The sequence below is a fragment of the Molossus molossus genome, unplaced genomic scaffold (assembly GCF_014108415.1).
Source record: "Molossus molossus isolate mMolMol1 unplaced genomic scaffold, mMolMol1.p scaffold_m16_p_7, whole genome shotgun sequence".
NCBI lineage: Eukaryota > Metazoa > Chordata > Mammalia > Chiroptera > Molossidae > Molossus > Molossus molossus.
Genome location: NW_023425401.1, coordinates 62,263,670 through 62,283,619, shown reverse-complemented (window position 1 = coordinate 62,283,619; position 19,950 = coordinate 62,263,670). Strand labels below are relative to the sequence as shown.

The 19,950-nt window shown below is 35.3% G+C and overlaps 1 protein-coding gene across 2 annotated transcripts in view; it reads left to right on the top strand.

Moving 5' to 3' along the window:
* Positions 1-19,950, top strand: part of PNPLA8 (patatin like phospholipase domain containing 8) — a 65,944-nt gene that overhangs the window by 7,451 nt on the left and 38,543 nt on the right. The window contains exons 2-5 of one of the 2 annotated variants that reach the window (XM_036246634.1): positions 1,418-2,435; positions 2,840-2,989; positions 11,873-12,024; positions 16,308-16,402. In XM_036246634.1, the coding sequence (XP_036102527.1) occupies positions 1,674-2,435; positions 2,840-2,989; positions 11,873-12,024; positions 16,308-16,402 (1,159 nt within the window). In that variant the 5' untranslated portion in view covers positions 1,418-1,673. Of the gene's footprint in view, positions 1-1,283; positions 2,436-2,839; positions 2,990-11,872; positions 12,025-16,307; positions 16,403-19,950 lie in introns of both variants that reach the window. The other variant, XM_036246633.1, reaches the window with a different exon arrangement.

Here is a 19,950-nt window from a genome sequence, read left to right as displayed (position 1 = left end):
CTGTGTCCACTGGTTATGCTTATATGCATATAAGTTCTTTGGTTATCTCTTCCTGCCCTACTTTCCCCCTGAGGTTTGTCAGTCTGTTCCCTACTTCCATATCTCTGGATATATTTTGTTCGTCAGCTTATTTTGTTCATTAGATTCCACAAATAAGTGAGATCACATGATACTTGTCTTTCTCTGACTGGCTTATTTCTCTTAGCATAATACTCTCCAGATCACTCTATGTTGTCTCAAAGGGTAAGAGATCTTTTTTTTTTTTTTTTATAGCTGCATAGTATTCCATTGTGTAAATGGTGTAAATGTACCACAGCATTTTTTTTTGCAAGCAATTCTTAATAGGGGAATTGCTAATCAAAGAATATGTGTCTTTAAAATTTGATAGATAGTATTTAATATTTCATCAGATAATGTCAAATAGCTTGCTGTGTCCCATTTCCCCAGCCTATTATTAATACTGGATATTATCAATTATTTAAGTTTTTACCAATTGCAAAAACAAAATATCTGTTTTAATTGGCATTTTTCTTTGATGCAAAGGATGTTTTCGTAATTTTACTGTTTGTATTTATTCTTCTGTGACTGACCTGGTTATGTTCTTTGCCCATTGTTCTATAGGATTATTCTTTCCTTTCTTATTTGTATATATTCTTCTTATGTTTTGGTTGTGAACCCCTTGGCTGTTAGATGTTGCATGTAGCTTTTCTAATCTGACTTCTTTAACTTAATAAGCACTTATACTAAATAGTGAAATCTTTTTTATGTAGCAATCTCTAGCTCCAAACAGAAAGTTCCTTAGTATTCTTTCCTGTCTGGCTTTGTGGTCTCAGCATCTAGGAGCATGTAGCATTAGATGAAATATTCTATAAATGATTTACTATGAATAAATTATAAGACCTAACTCTTGTCTTCAAAGAACATAAAGTCTAGCATCATATAAACTTGTCAAGACTTTAACAATAAGGCAGAAAAACAGCATAGTATCTAAACTGCATATTCAATTAAATGTTGTAGAAAAACTTATCTATTGGATAGCTTCTGTGAATTAGCGCTCATGAAACATCCTACTACTCACTTTCTTTTTTCGTTGACTTCTGTACTGAAAGATGAATTCTTTTCTGTTAGCTTAAAAGAGAAATTTGTATCAATCATAATGGAAATATATTATTCTATCTTTTTTTGAGACAAGTTGCCAAGTTTAGTTCATATAGTAATATATTTTTCTTATACTCAATTTCAGTTTTCTCTTGAATCCTAATTTTTTCCTCTTGCCATTTCAGGTAAGACCATGAATTATGGCATTTCTTAAATGAAGCATTCAGGAGTGAAGTGAAAGTCATAACAGATAGAAAATAAGTGATTATTAAGTTATGTCTATTAATTTGACTATAGATATATATATTTACCTCCTTAGTAATGTGCGAAGTCTTTGTGGAAAGCAGAAAAGCAAGCAACTACATTTCTTGTGCTCACCTAAATATTACTGGAAGATAAGCCACCTCAGTCGACAAAGAGGTTTTCATACAAGCAAAATAAGATGTAAATGGACCAAAAGTGAAGCACATTCTTGCAGTAAGCACTGTTACTCTCCAAGCAACAATGGTTTACATATTGGAATTCTGAAACTTAGCACTTCTGCTCCTAAGGGACTTACGAACGTGAGCATTCGTATGTCCCGTATTAAAAGTACTTTGAACTCTGTTTCAAAGGCTGTTTTTGGAAATCAGAATGAAATGATCTCACGTTTAGCTCAACTTAAGCCAAGTTCTAAAATATTAAGAAAAGTATCAGATGGTGGCTGGTTAAAACAGAAAAACGTTAAACAAACCATCAACTCTCTGAAAAACTATAGTGACAAATCAGCAGAAAAGAGTTCTTTTCGAGAAAAGCAAAGTCACGTTATAGATAAAGACGAAGATATTGGTAAACAAAGCCTTGTTCATTACACAAATAGTATAACCACAAAATTTGGAGAGTCGTTCTACTTTTTATCCAATCATATTAATTCGTACTTCAAACGTGAGGAGAAAATGTCTCAGGAAAAGGAAAGCAAACATTTTCAGGACAAATCAAAACTTGAAAATAAAAGGGTTGAAGAAGAGAAATCCAGTTCTACAGATCCTGGTGTGCTGACTGATAAGAAGCAAGGCTCAGAATCTTCTTCATATACAGTGGACAAGCCTGAAAGTCCCAGTGGCACACCTGAGGTTCTTCCAGTTTCTACCAAACAAAGTATTGCTAACTTTCTTTCTCGTCCCACTGAAGGTGTACAAGCTTTAGTAGGTGGTTATATTGGTGGACTTGTTCCCAAATTAAAGTATGACTCAAAGAGTCAGTCAGAAGAACAGGAAGAAGCCACCAAAGCTGAGCAGGCTGACAGCAAAGACAAAAATGCAGAGGAGAAAAAACGTTTGTCTCTTCAGCGAGAAAAGGCAAGTTGTTATTCATGGTGGTTTTAAGTTTTAATTTTTGTCAAATTTATGTATTTATTTTATTTTTTATCTTCACCCGAGGACATTTCCGCATCTATCTTCAGATAGAGCAGGAGGGAGAGAGGGAAGAAGAGAGAGAGAGAAACATCGATGTGAGAGAGACACATTGAGTGATTGCCACCCACACGACCCCAGCCGGGGCCGGGGACAAACTGCAGCCAAGGTACGTGCCCTTAGTGGGAACCGAACCTGTGACTCTTTGGTCCACGGTCTGACGCTCTAACCACTGAGCAAAACCGGCCAGGGCAAATTTATGTTTTCTTAATGGGACTTTAGAAACCTTTAGTTGGTATTTCTAGAACACTTTTCTGTTATAATCATATATATTTTCATATGTTTTGTAGATTATTGCAAGAGTGAGTATTGATAACAGAACCCGGGCATTAGTTCAGGCATTAAGAAGAACAGCTGACCCAAAACTCTGCATTAATAGGGTTGAAGAACTGACTTTTCATCTTCTAGAATTTCCTGAAGGAAAAGGAGTGGCTGTCAAGGTAATTTTAATTTATTTAATTTAATTTTGTCTTGGAATAAAAGTACTAATAAACCTTCTAAAATGGAGAAAGCAGTACCTTTCATTTTTTTAATCGAAATATTTTTGTGGTTTTTATGTGTAATATTCAGTAATTGCCCCATTTATTTTGTGATATGCATTATACTAAGTGCTCCCTTTTATTCTGTGGCATAAATTATGCTATTAGCACTAATATCTATACTTTGAGATTAAACATTTTTAAATGGAAGATAAATCTCAGTATATAAGCTTTTCTTTGCCTCAATTTTTTCAAATATAAAATAGTCAAGATGCTTTACATCCATTTAAATAGACTGTTTTCAGAGAAATACTGTACAATATGAATGATGTGGCTTAGTCTCTGTATATCTCTACTACTGGGATTAATTGTAATATTTAATGAACAATTTGAAAATATAATTAATAGGCGATGTTAACATTTCATTAGAGATCTGTAGTGCTTATTTTTAACTTGGGATTCAGAAAATTGTAAGTTAATCTACGTCTTTGAATATTATAATTCTATATTACATAATGAATACATTATAATAACTAGACTTTCATGTTCATAAAATTTGGGATTAGCATTTATATAGATGTAATCCCTTACCTAAAAGATAAATTTTCTAAATATAGATATGCATTTAAATCCATTTAAAATTTCAGTGATATACTAAAGCAGAGACGTAAAATAGACTTTCATTTTTTTTTTTTTTTTATCCTCACCTGAGGATATTTTTCCATTTTTTGTACAGATAGAGTGGGAGGGAGAGAGAGGAAGGGAGAGAGAGAGAGAAACATCGACGTGAAGGGACACATTGAGTGGCTGCCACCCGCACGACCAACCAGGGCCGGGGACAAACTGCAACCGAAGTACGTGCCCTTAGCGGGAACCGAACCCGGGTCTCTCGGGACCGCAGGCCGACGCTCTAACCGCTGAGCCAAACTGGCCAGGGCATAGACTTTCATATTTTAAGCAACCCTTTAAAAACATTTTATTGAAGTAAATTGTAAGTATAAAATTCAGTGAATTTTTACAAACTGAACACATCCACGTAACCAGCACCCGGTTGAAGAATAGATTTTACTTGCGCTTCAAATCACAATTTCCCAAAAAAGGAATCACAGGTAGTTTTACCTGAAATTGTATATTATATAAAATACTGTGATTGGCTTCTTTCATTCAGCATATTGGTAGAAATTATTCATATTGCTGTGGGTAGTTGTATATCATTCATTCTTATTGCTTTTATACTTTGTGGTTTGAATATATCACTATTCATTGTACTATTGATGGTTTCTGAGTAGTTTTCAATTTTAGTCTATTATGAATAGTCCTACTAATAGAAATTTTGAGGACTGTTATTTTACATAACATCCCAAATCTAAGGACCTTTCAATACCAAGGAGAAATGTGGTATAGGAATACATATTCAGATCAGTTATGAGTGAAAATGTAGAAAGCTCTGCCTCTTTCCCTAAATAATAAGCATCTCAATAACAATGAACTTGATAAATTGCTTAAGACATGTACACTGCTATGTGAACTTTTCCAACTAAATTTTTAATTATTAAGCAAAAATTGAGCTTTATAAAAATGTTAGAATTATTTGTTATAAAACATCTATATGAGTTTATTTTTGTATGTGTGTGTACTGTATTTATGGTGGCCGAATCTAGGCAATTGTCTGTGGTATCTAATGCCCTAAAAGAAAGTAGTTTCTTTTGTGTATATGTATTTTGTGTACTGTACTGTCTAGGAAATTATCTTTGATGATTTCTTTACTATTGGTGGTGAAGGTGATTTCCTTTCACTATTTTTTAAATAAAAAAGTAACCTTTTATTGTTTTTAAAAGAACAGCACATGGATATTGTAGAAAATTTTTTAAAAAAGAAAAGAAATAAGAAAATAAAAACATTATTTCCACTACTCCGAGATTACCATTGTAATTAATGTATTAGTGTCTGTTTGCATTAGTCAAACTGAGTTGAATTACGCTCTAATAACAAACAATACCAAAATCTCAGTGGCTTAACACAACAGAAGTTTGTCACTCATGGAAAGTTGCTCTGGTTTTGGGTGACTCCACGACTGTGTACTTCCATGCAGTGACTACTTTGATCCTGTTTCCCATATCTCAGTACAAGGCTTCCTATGTCATTTATGTATCAGGGTAAGAGTATTTCAGCAGAAAGTGCCAAAGGTTTCTTCTACTCAAAACTTCTTTACCCTGGCCAGTTGTTTTGGCTTGAGAAGTACTTGCCTTTGTGTGCCTGGAAGGGGAAGTGAACAATATTTCTCCAGAAATTGTTCTATACTTATATATATACCAAAATAAAGTCATTGTATATGTACTGTTTTATAACTGTTTTTTTCAGTTTGCATTGTACACCTTTCTATATCAGTAAATTTTCATTTCATTTTATACCCAGTTCATAATGTTCTTTATGTAACTGATTGAATCTAAATGAGCACTTCCTAAAGGCTTCACCTCCTAATACTATCATCTTTGGGGGTTAGGATTTCAACATAAGAATTTTGAGAGGACACAGATATTCAGACCAGAGCACTCCATGTTTAAAATTTTTTTCAGTGTCTTTTTCTTAAATTCAGACCATACATTTCATCTGGTTATTTTCCCTAAGTCACTTATAATATTATACCTAGCTTTCTTATTTGCATCATCAGAACTGATTAAAGAAACCAGGCTGTTTATCTTGTAGAATGGCTCAACTTTCTAGATTTACCTGGCTTCCTCCTCATTGGTGTTATTTGCTGTATTCCTCTTTCCTTTTTTTATTTCCTGAACACTGGCATTTAAATATAAAGGCATCATTGAATTAAACATTTTCTTAGAACAAACTATAGATGATGTCATGGTGCTTCGTATTATGTCCTATTAGAACATAATCGGTTGAACAGCCCTTAGTAATGTTAAAGCTGACCACTGGGTTAGAGAGATAGTAGTCCTATTTCATTGGACAATTAGGCTAGAAGGATTATTTCATCAGCTATTAACCTAATTGTTTCCAGAACGAGTCGATTTATTAGGGTTGCAGAATAAAATTTTAATTCTATCATTCCTCTGCATTATAGTTGATATTATTCTGTAAAAGTAGACCTTTTCTTCACCAGCTAGAGCTATTTGGTTATTCTCAATGACCAATTTTACAGGAAAAGCAGGAGATTAATTTTTTTCTAGTCACAAACTTTCAAAAGAAAGAGTTGCTTTAAAAGCTGCCTTAATGGTGACATCAATTTTGGCTGCGTTTTATTTTATTTATTTTTTTACTATTATTATGAACTCATAGAGTTTAATAAATTGTGTTTCCATTACCTTTTTTTCTCCCCCTTTTTTTCTTAAATGCTGAATTTGTCTCAACTTTGACTAGTAGGAGCCCCTTTAAGCTGATGTATGTATCTTTTTTAAAAGTTGTTATATCATACAAAGTATATATAATTAACAGCTCCATGAATTTTCAAAAATTGAACATGTCTATAAAACCACCACCTAGGGTAAAAAAAGGATGTTACCAGTATTCCAAAAGTTTCTTTATGCCCCCTTTTAATCACTGTCTCTAAAACGGTTGACCCGTTTTTCTGATTCCTATCAGTTAGATTAGTTGTGCTTTTTTCGACATATTATATAAATTGAATGATACAGCATGTGCTGTTTTATGTTTTGTTTTTTTTTTTCTCCACTCAACATTATGTTTGCTAGAACTGCCTATGTTGCTAAATATCATTGTGGAACATTTATTCTCATTGTGGGTGTATTCTGTGGTGATATATATTTATCCATTTTACTGTTGATGGACATTTGGATAGTTCCCGGTTTGGGAATATTTAAGAATAGTGCTTCTGAGATATGTCTTTTGGAAAACATGTGTCTTCATTTCTTTTGGGTGTATAACCAAAAGTGGTATTCCTGGTCATAGTGTTTGCCTGTTTTCATCTTTAGTAGATACTGCCAAATGGTTTTGCAAAGTGCTTGTACAAATTTATACTTTCACTAGAATTGTATGAGCCTTCTGGTTATTCTGTTTCCTCTCCAGCACTTTATATTATTTATCTTTATTATTTTAGCAATTTTGTTGGATGTTTAGTAATATTGTGGCTTTATTTTTGTATTTCTCTGGTAACGGTGAAGTTCATCACCTTTACCAATGTTTATTGACCATTTGTATACTTTCTTTGTGAAGTGGATATTCCAGGTTTGCTCATTTTTCCATTGGGTTGACCAGCTTTTTCTTACTAATTTGAAGAATCTCTTTATAATTGGTATAAATATTTCAATATATTTTATGATGTATGTATGTGCAGTATACATATATATTTATTATAAATATATTCTCTTACTCTGGCTTACCTTTTCTTTCTGATGGTTTTTTACAAACATATTTTTAATTTTAATATTGTTTAATTTGTAAATATTTTTCTTCATGGTTAGTATTTGTGTCCTGTTTAAGATATCGTTGTCTGTCCTAAGATCATAAAGATATTTCCCTGTGTTTTCTTCTAAAACTTTGTTTTACCTTTCACATATATCTGCTATTCATCTATAATAGATTAGGTTCTATGGTGTGAAGTAGGAGTCCAGACTTTTTTTTTTTTTTAATACACGTATCCTGCCCTGGCCAGTGTGGCTCAGTTGGTTGGAGTGTCTTCCTTTACACCAAAAGGTGGCAGTTTTGGTTTCCGGTCAGGGCACATACCCAGGTTGCAAGTTTGATCCCTGCTCTGGGCATTGCGAGGTAACTGATTGTTGTTTCTCTCCCTCTTCTCTCTCCTTTCCTCTCTAAAATTAATAAAAAAATATTTTAAATACACATGTCAAGTTAACCTAGCACATAATTGAAAAGACTTGTTGTAAATCAGATGATTATATATGGGTCTGTTTCTGGATACTGTATTCATGTCCATTGGTATATTTATCTTTGCTCCAATACTATACTGCCAAAATTATTATAACTTTATAATAAATTTGATCTGGTAGTACAAATCTTTGAACTTTGTTTTTCCTCTTAATAATTGACTCAGGTATTCTTGGCACATTGTATTTCCATATAAATTTTAGAATCACCTAATCTTCCAAAAAATAAAAAAAATGAAGAATTACACTGACTCTAAAGGTCAATTAGGGGTGAATTGAGTCTTCATAATATTGACTCTTCTAAGCCTTGAATATGGTATATTCTTCTCCTTATTTGGACTATCTTTATTTTCCCTCAGTGTATTAGGACATTTGGACTGCAATAGTAAAATACTAACTAGTTAGCTTATAAACTGCAGAAATGTATTTCTCAGCATTCTGGAAGCTAGAAATTCAAGATCAGGATGCCAACATGATCACCTTCTGGTGAGAGCCCTCTTCCTGGTTCATAGCTGGTGCCTTCTCACTGTGTCCTCACATGCTGGAAGGGGCAAGGGATCTCTGTGCAACCTCTTTCATAAGGGCACTAATTCCATTCATGAGAGCTCTGCTCTCATTGCCTGAGCACCTTCCTAAAGGCTTCACCTCCTAATACTATCATCTTTGGGGGTTAGGATTTCAGCATAGAATTTTGAGAGGACACAGATATTCAGACCAGAGCACTCAATGTTTAAAATTTTTTCAGTGTCATTGTCACACATCTTTCATTCTATTTTTAAAAAATTAATTGCTAGGTATATGATGTTGGGGGATGGTAATTTTATTTTATTTTTTTCTTTATTGATTTTAGAGAAAGGAAGGGAGAGGGAGAGATAGATAGAAACATTGATGAGAGAGAACATCAATTGGCCGTCTCCTGCATGCCCCCCCACTGAGGATTAGGCCCAGAACTTGGGCATGTGCCCTGACCAGGAATTGAACCTGTGATCTTTTGGTGCATGGGTCGACGCACAGCCACTGAGTCACACCATCCGAACTATTTTTGTTATTTTTATTTTAATATATTTTACTGGTAGTTGTAATATCAGGATATCACCTCTTGGTCTTTGGTCATTTTGTACAGGTTTCATATATCGTATAATTTTTGTGGATCCTGGACTGTGAATTTTAAATTGTGTAAGATCTAGATTTTGTGAAGTGATACCTTTTTCCAGAGATAGTTTATTTGTTCCTCTGCTTGAAACATAGAGTGGGGACACTGATGACCTTAATTCAGTTTGGGTCAGAGCCGGGTCAAGGCTGGGTTATAATTTGGTGAGACCTCTAGTTTGTCTTCTTTTTAGGGCATTTGAAGTTGAGAGTCTGGTGTGCTCACTACTACCACTGCCACTACCCTCCTGAGTCCTAAAACTTCAAGAGTACAGAAAATTGCACTCTCATCTCCAGAGTTTTCCAGCTTTAACCACCTTCACACACCATGTAGTTAAATAATCCACCAAATATCTTTTGATGAAACCAGCTTTGTGATTAAGACCCCTCAAGTCCTCAGTTTTGTGGCTCCAAACTTGTGAGATACTAAATGATTGACTGGTTTCTTTGTACTCCCTTTATGGTCCTCTGTTTGAACCAAACTCAGTTTTTCAATCTTTTTGTTGTTGTTAATCCTCACCTGAGGACATTTTTTCATTAAAACAAAAATTATTTTTTTATTGACTTTTAGAGAGAGAGGAAGGGAGAGGGAAAGAGAGATAGAAACATCGATTGGCCACCTCCTGCATGCCCCCCACTGGGAATTTGGTCGACAACCTGGGCATATGCCCTGACCGGAAATCGAACCAGCGACCTCTTGGTGCATGAGTCAGTGCTCAACCACCGAGCCACACCAGCCAGGCTTCATTGATTATTTTTAAGGGAGAGTGGAAGGAAGGGAGGGGGGAGAGAGAAAAACATCGATGTGAGAGAGATACGTCAATTGGTTGCATCCTGTAGGACCCCAACCAGGCCTGGGGATCGAACCTGAAACCCAGGTACATGCCCTTGACTGGGAATGGAATCCGAGACCCCCACTCTAACTGCTAAGCCAAACTGGCCAGGGCAAATTTTTCTTCTTTTTTAAAAAAGTATGTTTTTATTTATTTTTTTAGAGAGAGAGATAGAAGCATCCATGTGAGAGAGAAACATCAAACAGCTGCCTCCTGCATGCCCCTGCTGGGGATTGTATCTCCAGCGGAAATCAAACCGGGACTTCTCAGTCCATGGGACAACGCTCAATCCACTGAGCCACAGTGGCTGGCCCAGGGCCAGTTTTTCAATCTTTAGTTTCTTCTCCAATTTAGCAAAAGCTTTAAGGGAAAAAAGCTATAGTTTATGAACTCACTTTCCAGCAATTATCCTCTTTCCAGAATCTTAGCCTCTCCTGCCCTGTTGCTTCAGCAGCAAGCAATTCAGTGCTTCTAATCAGATGACAGTTTTTTTTAAAAAAATCAAGCTTTTCTAGCTGTTCTTACAAAGAGACTGTTCTATCCTTACCAGAATGGAAATTAACATTTTCATACTCTACCATTGCCTAGGTTCCACCAGTGGGGCTTTGGAGCTCAACTCTAAGCCAGGGCAAAAAGGGCAGAAAATTGGAAAAATTTAGAACAGTACCATTTTAGATTTGATTTATTATAAAAAAGAAACAAAGCCCTGGCTGGTTTGGTTCAACTATTAGTTGGCCTGTGGACCTAAGGGTCGTGAGTTTGATTCCCAGTCAAGGAAACGTACCTGGGTTGCAGGTTGGATCCCCGGCCTGGTTGGGGTCATGCCGGAGGCAACCAGTCAGTGCGTCTCTCTCACATTGATCTTTCTTTCTCTCTTTCTCTCCTTCCCTCCCCTTCCACTCTGTCTAAAAATCAATGGAAAAGTATCCTTGGGTGAGGATTTAACAACAAGAAAAAGATACAAAATGAGTGATACATTGGGAAGTTACTAGATTTACTGGTGGTTACACAGCACAGGTATAGTGGCCACTCAACTTATTCCTTTAAACTTTAAACCTGGGCTACTGACCAAATAAGATGCTTCTGTGCACAGAACCTAGAGTCTTTGGTAAACTCATCATAGAACTCTGGGATTTAAGCTCTTGCCTCTGGTCAACAATATGAAGTTGAACTCAGAATCTTGAAGTCCCAGGTTTATTTAAACTCATTTTTTAATTATAATAGCTTTTGCCTTCTACCTTAATTTTATTTATTAAATAACTTTTGTTCATATTTTACTGTGAGCTATCCGTGTGTCCCATGTGCAGTGTGCACAAGATATTTTTTCTTTCTTTTTCATTTTTTTTTATCCTCACCTGAGAACATTTGTGCATTTATCTTCAGGCAGAGTGGGAGGAAGAGAGGGGGGAAGAGAGAGAGAGAGAGAAACATCGACGTGAAAGGGACACATCAACTGGTTGCCACCCACATGACCCTACCCGGGGCCGAGGACAAACTGCAACTGAGGTACGTGCCCTTAGCGGGAATCGAACCTGGGTCTGTCTGGTCTGCAGGTGGACGCTCTAACCTCTGAGCCAAACTGGGCAGGGCTTTTTTTTTTTTCTTTCAGTAGCAAGTTCAATAGTTACTAAGCAGCAGTTTCATCTTAACTTTGGAATTTAGACAAAATATATATAAAATTTATAATGTTAACCTTTTGTTGTAACAGTAATAGTTTGTAAATTTGCGTTAAGCAAATTACATTTTCTCTCGTTAAGCATTGCACTTTTTAAAGGAAATATTTGGATAGAGGTTAATTTTTATGTAGCTATTAGGACAAATATATTCTAGATATTAATTGACATTGATATGTCAAACACTAATGTATCATTTAAGATTATTGAGAGAGCAATAAACATTTGCACCTTGATTGCACATGATGGTCTAAACATGTTGGTTAAAAATAATCATGCATTTTCACTTTTGATTTGACAAAAGCAACAAAAATATATTTTTTCTCAATATAGGAGAAAATTATTCCATATTTATTACGATTGCGACAAATTAAGGATGAAACTCTTCAGGCTGCAGTTAGAGAAATTTTGGCTTTAATTGGCTACGTGGATCCAGTGAAAGGAAGAGGAATCCGAATTCTTACAATTGATGGTGGAGGAACAAGGTAAAACTAGAAAAATGATTTTTAAAAACTATAGCTACAATTCAGCAGTAGGATTTTTAAAAAACTAAATTGGTATAATTATATTATTACAAAATTGAATTTTTGAAATAAAACATTTCAATCTTAATTTACTTTTTCAATCTCATAGCTTCTAATCTCAGAGTATCTGAATTTCTTTAATTTGACATAGTATTTATATTTTAGTTTAGTCTTTTCAGACATTTTTGGTAGTTTGGGACAGTTTATCAATAAAGTCTCAAATCTTGGTAGTGTTTTATGTTTGCTTTCTTGTATTATATTTATCTTACTCATATGTCAACTAGTCATTTAGTAAAGTGGTTATAAAAGGAGCCTATATCGGTAACTTCCTGACTCTCTACATCTTCACTTGCAGATCCAGTTCTGATGCTACAAGAATTATTAAATGAGCTGTTAGCTCAGAAGCAGATAATCTTGCTGTTAAGCTTCATTCTTATTACTGGCAATCCATCCATGCTTCTTCTTCTGTCTTAGTTTGTCTAGTTTCTTACTACTTGTTGGTTAGATTCTTTGGCTTGGTTTTATGAACCTTTCCCCAAATGTGCTAGTTTGGGTTCCAGTTCCCTGCCATTTCTACACTTACCTCTTAGATCCATAGTACATCTGCCTATTGTTCTTAGATTAATTTACCTCTCTGACTTCATTTTCTGGTATACCTGCTTTGCCAATCACTCTTCTGTATGTTCAAGTACTACCCTTATCTTTTTGTTAAATTCTATACTCTTAGTGAACCAAGACCTTTAATGTGAAGGAAGGAGTGAGTGATGAGAGAAGGAGGTATTTAATAATCTAGAGAAAGGACAATAAAAGACTAACCTTGGATGGTGGCAAGTGGGAAACAGGAAGAAGGAACAATATGCAAAAAATTTTTGAAGGAAAAGGGGGACTGGATATAATAAACATAGGTCAAGATCACTCTTTAAGTGTAAACCTTACAGATGACTGAGACAGAATTGCAGGGATAGAGGTAGAGGTGATTGGTATTGAGAAAGTGTTCTATTTTGGATATGTCGAATATAAGGTATCACACATCCACTTATAAGTGCTTGGTTGGCAAATGAAGATAGAATTGATTGAGAGAGAAGCCTTAGAAGATATTTTGGATCTTTCTTAGAGAAATGAAATAAATTAAGAAGGTGGATGTCATTCATGTGATCAAGTTGTAACGAATTGAAGAGAATCATTCTAATTCACAGAACTGTTGCCAAGTGAGGAGAAGTAGGGCAAGTGACAGTTAAGGGAGTAAGGAATTTCACTGAGGAGTAGGAAGAAGCCAATCCTCTCTTCCATTAAAGTCAGAGGAATTGGGAGGGATGATGTCATTCATTGGGTCAACTAACAAGTATTGTTTGTCTATCATGTTCTAAATACTGATTTAGATCCTGGGGTCGCTGACTAAACAAAACAGACAAAATCCAAGTCTTCATGGTGCTACTATTCTAGAGGAGGAAAGAAACAGCAAATAGAAAAACAAAAAACTGTTATTGAGTAATGGGTGATATGAAGAAAATAAAAGGTAGAGGGATAGAGAGTAACAGTGATATTTCAAAGAGTGAGCATGATTGTGACTTTTTTTTTGAAGAAGTAACCTTTAAATATAGATCTGAAAGAACATTAAAGGCCATTCAATGTCTGTTTAAAGTAAGGGAGATATGACGAAAAGAGCTTTGTGACCAATAAGTATTTGGCTTTCTAGAATGGGAGTTTTGATAGTCATAGCAAATTAGAATGAAGATATTTGGGAAGACCTAGAGGTGGGTTAGGGTGAAGGTAGATTTAGATCAATGATTCTCCACTGGAGGGATCTTTTCTCCCTAGAAGACATTTGTGTTTGGAGACCTTTTTGGTTGTCAAAACTGGGAGACTGCTACTTGCATCTAATGAGAAGACAGATGCTGCTAAGTGTCTACAATGCATAGGATAGCCCCTACCACAAAGAATTTTACATCCCCACATGTCACTAGTGCTGCTGTTTGTGTGGGGGAATGTGAAAAAGCAGCCAGAATGGGAAATTTGTGTTGAAAGGAGTAAGATAAGAGGGCTTGTAAGAAAAAATTCTTATTTTTTATTTGTGTAAGAAAGACTGGTATAGTGTTAGGCATATAGAATCAATCTGGCAAGTATATATATTTTTAAACTTATTCTGAGTTAATATATAAATATAGCATTTTTAAATAGTTTCCTCCTCATACATGTAAAACTTGAGAGAAAAAATATATAAACAAGTCATGCCTCAGAATTTCAAGTTTATTTTTAATATTTTTAGTTATTCAAATCTTTTTTCTATGTGAATAGAAATGTACATGTTTTATTTCATTTTCATAAGTAATGGAGGTCACATTGTTAAATATAATTTATTCAGCATTATCTTTAATTCTTTATGTCTCTATGTCTCACCTTGAATTCATAATATCTCTCTCTTATAGGCCATCTTATGTACTCTTACCATTCTTCAAATCCACATTACTTGTTGCAATTAAAAAAAAAAAGAGCATTTTTGGTTTTCTACCTGAATCTTACAGTAGATTCTGGTGACTCCTTGTTAGCAGTATCAAAGCACAATTTGACACTCAAAATTTTATTTTGTGGTGTTTGATACCATTGTGTTCCAGGACTTCTCTCCCTCATACCTTGTGTTGGGATTATAATGTTCCATTATTTCTGTATATTCTCCTGGTATTAAGAATTATCCATGTCGCCCTGGCCAGTTTGGCTCAGCGGTTAAAGCGTCGGCCTGCGGTCCAGAGAGACCCGGGTTCGGTTCCCGCTAAGGGCACGTACTTCGGTTGCAGTTTGTCCCCGGCCCTGGTTGGTCGTGCGGGTGGCAGCCACTCGATGTGTCCCTTTCACATCGATGTTTCTCTCACTCTCTCCCTTCCTCTCTCTCCCTCCCACTCTATCTGTACAAAAAATGGAAAAATATCCTCGGGTGAGGATAAGAAAATAAAAAAAAAATTAAAAAAAAGAATTATCCATGTCCTAGAGGGCATTATGCTAAGTGAAATAAGTCAGACAAAGACAAATACCATATCATTTCACTTATATATGGAATCTAAAAAACAATAAATGAACACACAAAACAAACTGATGGTTGCCAGATAGGAAGGGGTTGGGGAAATGAGAGTAAAGGTAAAAGGATATAGAAGTACAAATTAGTAGTTACAAAATAGTCATGGGGAGGTAAATTACATCATAGGAAATATGGTAAAAAATATGGTAATAACTATATATGATGTCAGGTTACTAGACTTATTGGTATGATCACTTTATAAGTTATATAAACACCTAATCATTATGTTGTATACCTGACACTAATATAATATTGTATGTCAACTATAATTGAAGTATACATTTTAAAAAATTAAAAAAGAATTGTGCACCTGATACACACCCTGAGTTGGCCTACACTTAGACTATTTCATCTTTCACATTCATTATGAAGATGTTTGCCACCTGTGGCAAAGATCCAGAAGTGAATAAAGTCAGCAGCATAAATTAATACATCCTTAATGTAGAGCATTGTCCTAAGATTGTGAAGAGTTTAAAAACTGAATAAAAGCTTAAAAATATGATTAGTGAAATATATAAAACAAAATCATATAGATGCATAGGTGACCAACTACATTGGTGAGAAAAGAAAGCAATATATGCCTTCCCAATACTGGTGAGTGGAGGCTTTAAGTATTTTCCACAGGTGGGGTTTTTTGTTTTGTTTTGTTTTTTTTAATCTTACATTGGCATATCTTTGTACTCTAGATACTAGTATAAATTTAAAAACATGCAGCTATAGCACAGGTTTTGTACCATTATTTAGATATTGGATATTCAGCCCTGGTCAGTGTAGCTCAGTTGGTTGGAGCATCCTCCAACCAAAAGGTGGTGGGTTTAATTCCCTGTCAGGGCACACACCCAGGTTGCAGGTTTGATCCTGGTCTGGGCTCATATAGGAGGCAACCAATCAATGTGTCTGTCTGTCTCTGTCTCTCTGTCTCTCTCTCTCTCTCTCTCTCTCTCCCCCCTCTCCCCTTCCCTCCCTCTCCCTCCCTCCTCCCTCCCCCTTTCCTCTCTCTCTCTTCCTCTCTCTCTCAAAGGCAATAAAAACATATCCTTAGGTGAGGATTAAGAAAAAACAAAACAGATAAAAAAGAAGATACTGGATATTCAAAAGTGACCTTAAACACTTTAGAAATAACTTAACTTTCCTTGAAACAGGAATTCTCATTTTGCCTTTATCTTTTCTACAGAGGTTTGGTTGCTCTTCAGACACTGCGAAAATTAGTTGAACTTACTCAGAAGCCAGTTCACCAGCTATTTGATTACATTTGTGGTGTAAGCACAGGTAATTATTATCATGGAGATGGTACATCCCAGCAGTGCATTAAGAAAAAGAACATTAAGTACTTATGTTCAATATCATTCTTTGAAATAATGGGTATTAATTTCATGTTTTGATGATGAATAATCTTTTGGTGTGCTTAATTAACTTAAAAATATTTATTGGGAATAAATTAACATTCAGGAAAAAGATTTTAATGTATTTTCTAATATATTTTAAATAAATCAGAGACCAGTTGTGAATTATGAATTATTGCTTTATGGTATAGTCACCTTAAGTGATGAAGTGGAATTAAGATAGGTACTCAAATTGTACTTGAACCAATAAAATATTAAAGATGGATAAGATTGTACTTATTTATCTGTGAGAGGTGTCCCTCTGTGAGGTAATTGCTTCTTCTGTCATTTTTCTTTAATCTGGTTGATTGAAGCCAGAATTTAAATTGATAAATGTGAGAATCTATGTTTATTAAAGGCTGTTTTTATTTTTATTTGATTTATTTATTTACTTTCCTGTATTGATTTTAGAGAGAGAGGAAGTGAGAGGGAGAGAGAGATAGAAACATCAATGAGAGAGAACAACAATTGGTCACCTCCTGCACATCCCCCACTGGGGATCGGGCCTACAACCAGGACATGTGTCCTGACCAGGAATAGAACTGGCAACCTCTTGGTGCATGGGTCAGTGCTCAACCACTGAGCCACACCGGCTGGACAAAGGCTGTTTTTTTGTTTTTGTTTTTGTTAACATTTTTTTATTAATTTATTTTTGTTACATATGTTTCTCCTTCTTTTCCCCATTTACACCCTCCTCTCCACCCCCCACCCTGTCCCCAGCTTTGTTGTTTGTGTCCATTGGTTATGCGTGTATGCATATAAATTCTATGGTTTATTCCCTCCCCCCTCCCCCACTTCTGAGGGTTGTCAGTCTGTACCCTACTTCCACATCTCTGGGTCTACCCTGTTCCTCAGACTGTTATGTTTATTATATTCATAGCAGCACTATTTAAAATAGCTAAGATCTGGAAACAGCCCAAGTGTCCATCAGCAGACTAGTAGATAAAAAAGTGTGGTACATATACACAATGGAGTACTATGCAGCTGTAACAAAGGCTGTTTTTAATATTGCTAGTTGATACACATTTAAAATTATAGTTTCATGTTTGTATAAAAGAAATTGGCAACTTAGAATATAATTGTACTGAATAGCTTTTTACTCACTTCTGACTCACTGTCAGATGAATTTTTGTTTTGTTTTTTATTTTGTTTTTCTTTTTCCTCACCCCAGCTCTCACACCCATCTAATTACCCACTTCCCACTCCTGCACATCAAGTCTCTCAAGATATCCATTGCAATTACTTACCTCGCAGATAATACTCAAGAGCTATTAAAATTGCAGATTTTTGCTGTATATTTTATTGTTTGATCTGACACTTTTTCACTAAAATTAGTTTATCTTCATATATTTTAATTTCTATTTCTTTTCATTTTTTTAAAAAAATTATAATAGTGGTTCTAAAGACCACTAGCCACAAAATCAAATGATTTATCCACATTACGTGTGTCAAGTATGACAAAAATTCCCAGAGGGCACGTTACTTGATGCTCAGTTGTGAAAATTAAATGAGAGCAGCCACAGGGATGATTCAAAAGCATAAGGAATCTGTCATTCCTATGATATTCTACTGAACACTAATTACTCAGGATGTTAGCAAATTTGGAAAATGTTGGATTAAAGGAAGTAAAACAGGTTTCTTTACAGAGGGATTTCTGAGATCATTTGGTATGTTAAAAATGCATTGAGGTCTGGTTTGGCTCGGGTCAGCCCACAGACCAATGACTCATGGGTTCGATTTCGGTCAAGGGCACATACCTTGATTGCAGTCCCTCCAGGCCCTGGTTGGGGTCATGGGGGAGGCAACCAGTCTATGGGTCTATTTCACATCGACGTTTCTCTCTCCCTCTCTCCCTCCTTCCCACTCTATCTGAAGATAAATGGAAAAATATGCTCAGATGAGGATTAAAAAAATAAATAAATAAAATAAAAATGCATTGTGACTTTCAGAATTGGAAAATAATACGTATATTGCAAATATATTTAACTCTGGAAACCTTTTTAAAGAGATATTTCCCAGGGCTAGTGTTCTCTGGTACTTTTTTTGGAGTTATTACCTTAACTATTTCTTTTACATTTTAGAATGGTCCTAGCAATCCAAACATTTAAACATATCTACCAGGTAACTTCTTGCTTTGGCACTATTCTTAGTAGGCGATACTCATGAAGAGAATTTTAAGTCACAGAGGTTCACCCATGGAGTAGGATATCAGTTTATGTAATACATACATTTCTGTATTAATCATAATATATATTTTTCATTGTTTTGTAGCTTATATTAAACTTAATATATAATACAGTACTTAAAATTTTCCTTTATTTTCTATTTTGTATATTATAATGTGGAAATTTTTTTTCACTTAAAATTTTTGTAAAGTTAATAAATATATACTTAATTCAAGGGTAATGTCCTTACAAGTTCAATGAAATTCAGTTTTTTAAATAACTGCTCACATTTATAGTAGCTCTGCTTAAAAGGAAAGGAACTTTGCCTGGCTGGTGTGACTCAGTGGTTGAGCATCGACCCATACACCAAGAGGTCACTGGTTCAATTCTTGGTCAGGGCCCATGCCCAGGTTGTGGGCCAAATCCCCAGTGGGGCACATGCAGGAGGCGGCCAATCAGTGTTCTCTCTCATCGATGTTTCTCTCTCTTTCTCTTCCTCTCTCTCTAAAATCAATAAAGAAAAAAAAAAAAAGTGTTGCCCTGGCCGGTTTGGCTCAGCGGTTAGAGCGTCGGCCTGTGGTACAGAGAGACCCGGGTTCAGTTCCCACTAAGGGCACGTACCTCGGTTGCAGTTTGTCCCCGGCCCTGGTTGGTCGTGCAGGTGGCAGCCACTCGATGTGTCCCTTCACGTCGATGTTTCTCTCTCTCTCTCCCTTCCTCTCCCTCCCACTCTATCTGTACAAAAAATGGAAAAATGTCCTCGGGTGAGGATAAAAAAAAAAGAAAAAAAGTGTTTGTTTTTTTTTTAAGGGAAAGGAACTTAATTTTTTAAAAACTATTTCTTGTGTTAATTATAACTTTTTTACAAATTGAAAAATAGCAATTTCTATTATACAGATATGTCATAGAGTATATGCTGTCTTACCTTTTATTATAATCGGACCAAGTATAATACAATTCAGAAACTATTTGAAAAATATTATTAAAGTGATTTTCTGTTTATATTTCCTTTGTTTGCAATCTCAAAGTAAGCAGTGATGCTATCTATACAGATCTTTGCCTTGTCCTACCTTACCCCACCCTCTAAGCCTTTCTCCAGTTTTTCTTGTAAGTTCAGGGTTAGGCCAGTTGGGTACCCATAGGTGTCAGCATATCCTCCCGGTTGCAGCTAGGATATGAAAGCTGCAAAGTACAAGCACATCTCAGAGACAATTTTTAAAATTACATTGGTTCTCAGGACCAATCAATCTGAAGGAGCAATATTTTAATG